This window comes from Hetaerina americana, unplaced genomic scaffold (genome assembly GCF_022747635.1).
Source record: "Hetaerina americana unplaced genomic scaffold, ioHetAmer1.1.p SCAF_3, whole genome shotgun sequence".
Taxonomy (NCBI): Eukaryota; Metazoa; Arthropoda; class Insecta; order Odonata; family Calopterygidae; genus Hetaerina; species Hetaerina americana.
In genome coordinates this window covers 30,601,929-30,612,211 of record NW_027286874.1, presented here as the reverse complement: position 1 = coordinate 30,612,211, position 10,283 = coordinate 30,601,929, and the positions used below count along the sequence as shown (strand labels likewise).

Genomic DNA, 10,283 nt, shown 5'->3' with positions numbered 1-10,283 from the left:
TGAGAGAGAGGTGTGTTTAACTACCATGACTGGAATATCGCATACTTCAGTAGATTGCATATTTTTGAGAATCTATGCAACATTCAGTAATTCCTTTGCAGTGACTGGGAAATAGAAATTAAGATGAATACATGTTTTTTACATTGAAAGTCAGTATGATTCCCAACGGGCTGGGCCTGTTTTAAGGTTTGGGGTATGTTTCTTTATTCACATTCCAGATTGGAAATTTTGTCACCAGTTTCATTTTTTAGCATTAAGTTTTCTATAAACTGGCGTGTCTTGGCACACAAATAAACTTCTAAATTCAGTGATAAGAATTATGATATGAAATTTATGTAAGGATATGTAATAAAACAGAGGATCAATAAATAATACATATTTAGAAAGATGTATTTAAAAGAATTCTTACGTGATTTTGACTACTGGTGGCGGGAAAACAATGTTCACGTAACGTCTATATGGAGGCGGCAGCTTTTCGCTATGGGGTTAACCGGATAGATAATGATGGAAGGTTTTTAATTAACTGGAGCATGAACAACTATCCTCAATCTGTGAGATGAGTTCGGTACTAACGTTTTTAAGTAAGTTCTAAGTCGACAAGCGTTCATTTCGGCGCCTCATTTCTGACCCAATCGGCAAACGCCTTTGAGATACTATTGGGGATGTGAGAATAACAAAAGAGACTTGTTTTCCGAATACCATTGATACCACCAGTGTAGCTGTAATGTTTTCATTCTCAACAAGTAGCACGAGATATTCTGTAACTGTAAATGTCAATACGATTTACGTTAATAGCTTTTACATTAGTAATAAATTCTTACTTATCCCACTCAGTTACTGGAAAAATCCAGTGCCAATGTTGTCTTCCTTGAAGCCAATGCTGCAGTGTTAATGTATTAGTAAATATTTGTGTCAAAATTTTGCTGGAAACAAGCAGACAGATGGATGAGGAATTGGACTCGTCAACCAGTGTTCCTGGTGAAGGCATACTACGGAATCTTTTAATAAGTAATATAAATGAGAGAAAATCACCAGAATTCGCGATGACAGCTGATGAAAGTACCCTCAACCAACCCCAAAACGTTAATACTGATTATTCTGAGACATTTCAAATCGACATAAATTGCATAAAGAGTGTGCCAAAAGAAAATCAGGCAAGTATGAAAGGCAAAATTAAAATCATCGCGAACTTTTCTTACAATAATGCAATCTTTTTAACTTACTTGTGGTGATCGCCTTTAGGCAATGGAATTGCAAGAACTAGGAGTATCAGTTTATGACCAGGAGACATTAGAAAAAGGAATTATACAGCAGTTCGATGAAGCCATAGAGAAAGAGAAGTTGGAAAAACTTAGAAAAATGTTTGACCTTCAAATCAAGTCTGTTCAGGAGGACATAAAGTGAGGAAAACTTCACTATTTCAAAACTTACTCTGCATAATAGAAAATGCACATAAACACCCTTAATACCGTTTTTTGCAGATTTGTTGAAGAAGAAGTCTTAAAGTATGAGACATCACTTAAGAATCTTCCAATTAATGATACTTTATCTGATTATAATGAAGCCTTGTCTTTGAGAAGACAGATCGATCAAGGACTAAGGAGGATTACTATGCTGAAAAAAAAGGAAGCAAATTTGTATGTTAAAAGAGATCACTCAGGGAATTGTAATTCGGAAAATGAAATGGTGGGTTAAAAGTTCTGTGACTAGTAAATTAAGATGAAGTGTGCTGGCTAATCTAAATTCTTGCAATTTGTTGACCAATGTTTAACAGGGTTACGGATGCAGTGATCAAAATGACTTCATTGATCATGGCTTGGAATTACTTGCCGCGGATAATGGCTGTGACCACTTAGAAGATGAGAAAGAAACTGAACAACAAAAAATGATTCGCCTCGGCCAGATGACTCCATTTGGAACTATTCTCTCAGGAAATATCCCAGTCACGGAGTAAATACTTTTTTGGAATCTAAAAATGTTAAATCGCTGCTTAATTGGTTGTTATCCTTGAAAACATGATCACAAAAGAAACTATACTTGGGGCCTCTCCACAGATAAATAGGTCGAACTAGACTAAGCCTTTATGACGGTGTAGAAAATTTTACTATTTGCCTGACAATAAGAAAATCTTTAAGATCCATGCATTATGTCATGGTTGATCAAACCACATAATGGGAGGCGTAGACTCTCGCATGGTTAGATTTATTATATATATTTTTCCTTTACTTTGCTATCATAACATAACCAACAATGGGTGCACTAACATTTATGGTGTATTTTAGCCATTTTTTTAACAAGCATCTTTCTAAAATTATATCAATTAAAAACCATATCCTGACACCATATTCATATGTATTCACATGCTTGTTATGGTGTAGATAATTTGTTCGGTCGTTGTTTTCATGAACTTCACAAATTGCCACTTTATCATTTATTTATCCTCAGTGATGACTAAATTTACTTAGTTCCTTTTTTTAGCATTTTGGAAAGTAAACTAAAATGATAAGAATATAGAACTGCTAATTAGCTTCTTACGCCCATCCCATTTTCATAGTTGAAGGAGCATTTTGTTTGTTCCAAAGTCTCCGTATCACATATTTATATATTCATCTCGTCTCATTATCACACTCAGCTTATAAAATAGTCCGTGACTTTAAAAATAGTGATGATATATATAGAAATCATTAGGCGATTCATGTAGAGAACGAGAAATCGTGGAGAAAAAATTTTGAGGATGTGGACATTAAAATGCTTCTTTGCAATCATTGATTTACTATTCTCCTGCTATTCTTTATTCTTAAATCTCTAACATTTGTATCCATCCAAAGTGCCCAGCTTAATACCCATCATCCAGCTCCATCCTAATCCACACCTTAGCTGTGATTACATTCTTGTCAAAAATAACCTATGATGATTCGAATTATTGTATTGAATGCATCACCGCTCTGTTTTCACATTCGTATTGCGTCTGGTCCTCATCATTTCCCTTCTACCCCAAATCAGTTTTCTCCTACCTCAAAGTTGCTGAAACTATCAAATGACTGTCATTCACTCCAACATTAACATCTTCTCTTACCCAATCAAGGACCTCCCCCCACCCTTCATACTTTTCCTATACCCACTGTGTTAGTAAAGGGTGCGACAACTTAACATCCATTTTTATAGGGGTTTTGCTTTATAAAAAAGGAAGTTATGTTGCTACACCCTGTATATAAAGTTCTGCTTCTGCAATTTTATTTAATGATACTGCTGCATGGCAAAAACCTTCAATGCCTAATCAATGATTTGAGGAAAAGTGGAGTATTAACCTAATTATAATAACTTTAGGATCTTTAATTCCTTATGTGGTGCTCAAAGTGGGGAAAAAATGTTTTTTAATCTCACAGCGTAGCTGGGTTATTTTCAAAATATGCTGCATTTATGATATATTTTTCTGCAAAAATAAAATTTCCTGGAGTTATATTTTCGGGACATTTAGAAGAGATAGGACTTAAAAGGGTATAAACAGTCATGAGCACTCTATGAAATACATGATTTGAGAAAAAAGCATTTTTTAAAATTTCAATGGTACTTTTTAATTTCCATGATGCTTACAAATGTTTTAGTTTTTATGTTTTTAGAGAGAGGTCCTGGATTTTGGGCACTATACTTTGCTGTCAAGTGTATAATTTGCTAAAAGCATTGCAGATGAAAATTTTCCTATGATGCTTCATTTTTTAAATAGAGTACCCATTGAAAAAGAGTGAAAAATAGAATGAGAGTCGAACCACATCCACCCCAATTAATCAAGCTACTACACCTTATATGACAAAACTGCTGGAATATATTGAGTCATTCCTGAGAAAAATGTTGTTATAAAATCAAGCTTTTTTCACTCTTGCCATCACTATTAAGTCATCTGGCAGTGCATTGTAATGGTATATACTTCAAATTATTTCATGATAGGTATCCTAAAAAAATAAACTAACTGCATAGAAACATGAGTAGCAGTTTCAGAGAGCATGGGTGACATTCTGACTTGCACTATCTTTTACACTATATGTGTTATATTAGTGGTTATGTTAGCTTTATGGGCATTTGTGATAGTAGTAAGAAGTTGATGTTTGAATTTATTGGAAATCAAACTCTTTATTCTCTTTCAAATTAGAAACACTTAATTTGACCAAATTGTGCATAGTAAATTGTAATGAAGAACTTGTCTTTTTCTCCATAGTGCTCATAAAATGGTAATTAGACTTATAAATTGTACATTGAGATTAGCTTATAAAATTTTTCTATTAATATTATTAGTGTTCCAGAGCCAGTGGAACAGGTATAAATCATGGTGGAAACATTTCAATACAGCTGGTTATCACGAACATGGTGTTTGCCCATTATCTTTCCCAATTACCTGATGTTATTTTGGTTGGTTTGCTCCTGGGCAGTCGTGATATGATAGAGTAAATTGTTATGCACTCTATGCTAGAATCAGAGCAGTAGAAAAGCTCCTCAATGAACTTGAAGTGACAGACAAGAAAATATACCAGCAATGCCCAAGAAAACTAAGAAAACCACTTCTTTCTTACTTCCATGGTAAAATTATATTGATCTTTTAAAACTTGATTTTCAAATCTGAATATGAGGCTGAAGCTAAGAATTGGGATCGACATCTCTAATGTTTGCATGCCCAACAATTTGCAACCTTTGATCAAAGGTTAATGAATTAGGATGGAAATAGATAACCTAAAGTGCTCTTTATTGCTTTTTTTTCAGGCCAAAAAAAAACATGATATCCAGTTTTCATAAATACTTGGAAAGTCAGGCTAACTTGCATCAAAGTTTAAAAAAGTCTTTGGATGTGAAGAAAAAGGCTGCTGTTGCCAATTTGGACAGAAATCAGCCAGGTCCCAGTGGTTTGGACTTCTCTCAGAAGTTTGGCGAGAAGAAATCCAGCCTTAAATCTGTTAAAAAATCAACTGTTCTCAAGAAAAAGGTCCTGCATCCAAAAAGGAAGAAGAGAAACACTTCATTAGGAACAGAGACTGAATTTCTGTAAGTTTTTAGACTTATTTGAGGTTAGTCTTGGATGTTTATGCTTGAATGCTTAAAAAGAGCAATGAAAAAATATATATCAATTTTGTGAAAGTCCTAAATGTGCATTTAATTCCCCATTAATCTTTACCGGTTCTTATTACCACTGAATCTCACAAGATAGGGCTAGGTTCATGGACAACTGTTTTCCATGAAATTCAGTATTTATGTTCCCCTTAACTTCCTGGCTGAAAAAATACATTACCTTGTTTATGAGATAATTGTATTTAAAATGGCAAAAAAGTCTGCAGGAGACTGATAAGTGATTGTATCATGATGAACAGAAGCAAGTATTTGATGCAGTGGTAACATATTAGGTTAACATTGGAACGGTGACAGTTTCATGGATGCCTTAGGTACAATTTTTTTACTGCGTTATTGTTTTTAACTTTTGCTAATTTTCTTATAATTCCATATGCATTGTCTCTATATTTTACTTTTGCTTTGCATTTTCCTCCTAACCTTCAGTAGGGTGATAAGTGTCATAGAAGCAGTAAAAACCCTCTTTATTTTTTTCAATTGGAGCACCTTGCAGAAATTCCACTCCCCGGAGATGCATATTTATTTTAATGATGTCCTCTAGAAAAATCACCTGCTTTGTTTTGCAAAAAAATCCCTGATCTGTTTCATTGTTATGAATCTCCATAGCAAATTCTAACATAAAAAATAAAATGCAGTATTTTTTATGGTTGCATTTAATCAAATTTTTTTAAATGTTATGAAATCAAAACATGCCACCTGGCAGATGGAAAAATCGAACGGATAATGACAAGCATTTGCAACAAAATCAGCAAAAATTGAATCATAACAACGCTGGAAAAACAAGTGATGAATTTAGATTGAATTGGTAACCTCAAGGTCAATACCTAAGACATCTACCATGGCAGCAGAGGGTAGATACTTTTGGCAATATTTAAATGTAAATAGATCTTATAGATAGATAATTTTTGTATGAGGAGAGTTAAAGGGAATGTAACTACCATGTTTCAATTTAAGTGTGTCATGATTGGTCATCTATTGACCTTACTGCCTCCTTTTTAGTTTTCTTATTGCCCTTTCATTTATTGATTTTGCATTTAGCACCTCGCGGCTGCTATTCCTGGTCTTCGTAGTCTCATCACTGTTGGTCATTGCTTCTTTTACCTCCAAAATTTCCCAATAACCATAGTCTTAGGGAATAGTGGGACTGAAAAAAAAGATTCCATGCTCTCTGTAGCTTTTGACCTTTCATATTTGATAAATTTGAAAATTAGAGGCAAAGCTAAGAAGAATACTCTGTGTAATATCACAAAGTTGTCTCAATTTTTATCATCAATATTACCTTAAAGTTAGTGTTGTTGCCATTATCTAATATAAAGCAATTGGCTCTCTATGCTAATTAGAAATCCAGTAAATGCTATTTATGTTAATTCCATTGGGGGGGGGGGGGGGGGGGAGATTAAATTCTTGTATTGTTATCATACTCCATTAAATGAATTTTTCCGGTTGGGGAAATTTAAATAATACACTAAATAATTAAAATTAAAGTTAGTTTGAGAAAAGTTGATATTTTAAGCCAAAAGTCTATTCATTTTTTTTTTGGTGATTTAATTGTGATGACAGTAATTATACAGTGCTATATATAAGATGGAGAAAAAAGAGATAATTTTATTTTAAATATATCTTGCATTCTTTGAATAGTGTTACCTTCATTTTATTACCCCTTTTGGTTGTTTCTCTTATTTTCTGCCTATAAGGCTTTTGAATTATGTCAAAGTAGATTTCAATTGATTTTGGCGGCTACATGTTCCTCAAGTATTTGATATTTTTACAAAGGCATCATTCTCTTTATTCTCCTCTATTATCTTCAATTTGGTCATTCACATAATTATTTGTCACTTCATCCGTGTGATGTCTGTAACCAAACTGTCTCCTTGCATGTTGAGCGTTCATTGTTCCTGTTGTCTTTAAAAAAATAATGTTAGTTGATTATTTGTCATATTTTTATGAATTAATTGTTATTTCCCAAGCCTATCATAGTGTCTTAGAATATTTCATAGTTTGTTTCCTCACTTATTTTATTATTAGTAGCTATATTTTTGAGACCTCAAATTTGGTGATATATATTGCAATGAAGACATTGTGATAATTAACTTCATACTGTATTATGCTTTTTAAGTCTCACATCAGTCAAAGATAAAGATGACTGCTGACTGCAAAACGGGTTCTTTATTTTGTCTGAACACCAGGTATTATGATGCTAAGCCTGGTGCATTACCCTCAGAGACATCAACGATGAATCTTGAGAGCAGTGGAAGTGAATATGTTCCATCAGATTTAGCTGAGTCATCTGGAGAAGGTAGAAATCACATTTATCATCAAAATATGAATATGGGAAGTAATAAATGGGACCATAAAATGAAACTAACTCGGTTTTTTTACAGAAATTTCCATTCCAAGGTCAAAATCAAACAAAAAGGCTCGAAAACAAAATGCTTCTAATGATGAATGGCATACTGATGATAGTGATTGGGAATACTCTGATGAAGAAAGTGTAAAGCGCCGTAGGAAGAAAAGTAAGAAATATTAATGTATTAAAAAGTATTCATGAAATTTTGCTTAATGAAATTTGCTACTGCAAATAATTGTGCAGTATAATGATGAATTGCTCTGCCTTCTGGCTGATCCCTGGTGTCTTTCTTAGTATTCTTTCTTAAAGAATCTCTTTTAACTTTCTGTAACTTTATTCATACTTTCAGATTATTCAATATCTTTCTATTTCTTCCCTGCCTGCTTTCTTACATTGCTGCCTTTAGTATGGCTTCATGTCTGACAAAGTTGCCAAGCCAGTTCTCTTTCCTTATTTTCATTGATGTGTGGCAGAAGAAAGAAATAGCCTAATATGCTCTCCTCTAGCTCCGGATTTTATATACTGTGAGATTGTACAATATAGCTGGAATAATTTTTTATCCAGCTCAGATGCGATTCCTTATAAATCAATCCTCATTCCTTTCTGTTGGAACTTGCAACTTGTATCATAAACTTGCGGTGGAGGGGATCGGGATGGTGCGGTATCTAATGTACTTGCTTCACACCCAGTAGGCCTGGGTTCCAATGCAGAGGTGGGAGATATTTTTCAATTATATCTACTTGAGGTGCTTTGTGGAGGGTACTTCGAGTGAGTACGCCATCCATCGAATGGAGCATTAAGCTGTGGACCCTTGGCGCCTTTTGTTATGGGTAGGCTAATGCCAAAGCCTCCACCCTTCATCCTTTCCTGTCTATCCCTAATCACGCAAATGACCTCAGCTGCTAGTCGCCTCCACTAAAAAACCACTTGTGGTGAAAAGTATGTAACTGGATACAAGAGAAAAATATTAAGGAAAAAATAGGAACAACAGAGATGCATTCAGCTCCAGATCACAAGGTTGCTTACAAGCAAGGCAGATATGGACCTGTTATGGACCAGATATGGACCTGTATCAGAGGTTGATGGAGATGTTGGGAGTGTTTTGATTGGACTACCAACATTTGTTGTAAGAGAGCAGATGAAGAAAGGGTTGAGGCATTTAAAAATTAAACTTGAAGAAGAATTTCATGCTTAAAATGAATGGATAAAGTATGGAATAAAGAGGTTTTACCATGTGCAGGAGAGGATAAACTTCTTTCCTCCACCATAAGTATGTGACATGAATTGCAAACATCAATTGAATGGAGCGAGAAATGATTTATAATGAATGAAATCCGTGGTGGATAAAAATTATTCCCAATAAATTGTGCATTCTCACAGTTAATAATTTGCTTTCATAATGCAGATCTACTCTATCCTTCATTATGTTCTTCTATCTGGTAGTGCTGGAACATGGGGTACCATTAACTAAAAAATCAGTTTGTTGTATAAACTTTATATCCTGTATGGTAGAATCAGTATTATATACCTTCATATTGAAATGTAATGAAATAATTGACTTTGTAATTCCACACACTTTATTTTAAAAAACACAACCCAGGTTTCAACGTTGAACGTCATCATCAGGACGTCACCTGATGATGACGTTCAACGTTGAAACTTGGGTTGTGTTTTTTAAAATAAAGTGTGTGGAATTACAAAGTCAATTATTTCGTTACATTTCAATATGTTATGCAAATTCCATAAAGTTACGCCTGAGACAACAAAAAAAATATACCTTCATGTTGAAGTATGTAAGAAAAATTAGTTCGTATCGGTCTTAAATCAATATTATAGACCAAATTTCATGGGCTGTAATTCAAATTCTAAGTTATGTAGGTATTTTTAATGGTTTTTCAGGAAATGAAAACATTGAAAAATGCATGTTTTCAAGAAAATTAAGTAGTGCATTCTAATTTACTAACCATATAAATAATCACATAGTTGAGAAACTGTATTCACAAATCCACTTAATTTTGTAATTATAAATTTCTGGACTGTTAAACATTTAGAACTCAATTTTATATTATCCTTTACTATTTTTAGGGAAATAGTTAACTTTATGATAAAGATACAAAAATTAATGTTACTTTTCTATTTTGCTAATGATTTATGAATGCTGATTTTTTTCAACATTGTGCATATTTGTTTGTTAAAAGAAAATTATTCTAAATGTAGAGTATATTTTTTATAGGAAAGAAAGTAATAGATGATGGGAACCTTGAAGATTTTGTTGATCGACTAAAAATTTGGGAAAAAGACAAAAAGGCTCTTCAGAAAGATAAACAAAAATTGAAGAGGAGAGAAGGTATTAATGGAGACAGTGAAAATGACAGTGATAATGAATTTCAGGAGCTAGATGGTGGCTTAAAAATTCCTAGCTATATATGGGATAAACTATTCAGGTGAGTATGAGATGATACATATAAAACTTTGGTTAAGTTTCACTCATGCATTTGTATGTATGCATCAGGAATCAACCATAAGTAGTAATTGTTTGTCCATGACTTTTGAACTGTGATTTTTTAATCTTTTCAGTTTACTACTTAAAAAAACAAATTTTATGAAAATTCTGCATATTTAATTTTTACTTACACTGCTTAAATAATTTCATTTGTTTATATCTCAAATATTAAAAATCAGCCAATAATTACCAATTACAGTGAATACAAAAAACAGAAATAATATGGTAAAGTTCAATGAGAATAAGAAAGAAAACAATTAGACACAAAAAATTACCTTAGAACTAATATAGTCTCAAAAGGTTAAACACAGTTTTAGTAAC

At 33.2% G+C, this 10,283-nt stretch overlaps 1 protein-coding gene across 1 annotated transcript in view; it reads left to right on the top strand.

Annotated features, from left to right (window-relative positions):
• The first annotated feature begins 765 nt into the window (after positions 1 to 765).
• Positions 766 to 10,283, top strand: part of LOC139690839 (DNA excision repair protein ERCC-6-like) — a 32,744-nt gene continuing 23,226 nt past the window's right edge. Inside the window, exons 1-8 of the mRNA XM_071588433.1 lie at positions 766 to 1,154; positions 1,243 to 1,400; positions 1,482 to 1,686; positions 1,775 to 1,950; positions 4,753 to 5,031; positions 7,299 to 7,408; positions 7,494 to 7,625; positions 9,693 to 9,903. Coding sequence (XP_071444534.1) covers positions 942 to 1,154; positions 1,243 to 1,400; positions 1,482 to 1,686; positions 1,775 to 1,950; positions 4,753 to 5,031; positions 7,299 to 7,408; positions 7,494 to 7,625; positions 9,693 to 9,903 — 1,484 coding nt within the window. The 5' untranslated portion in view covers positions 766 to 941. The remainder of the gene's footprint in view (positions 1,155 to 1,242; positions 1,401 to 1,481; positions 1,687 to 1,774; positions 1,951 to 4,752; positions 5,032 to 7,298; positions 7,409 to 7,493; positions 7,626 to 9,692; positions 9,904 to 10,283) is intronic.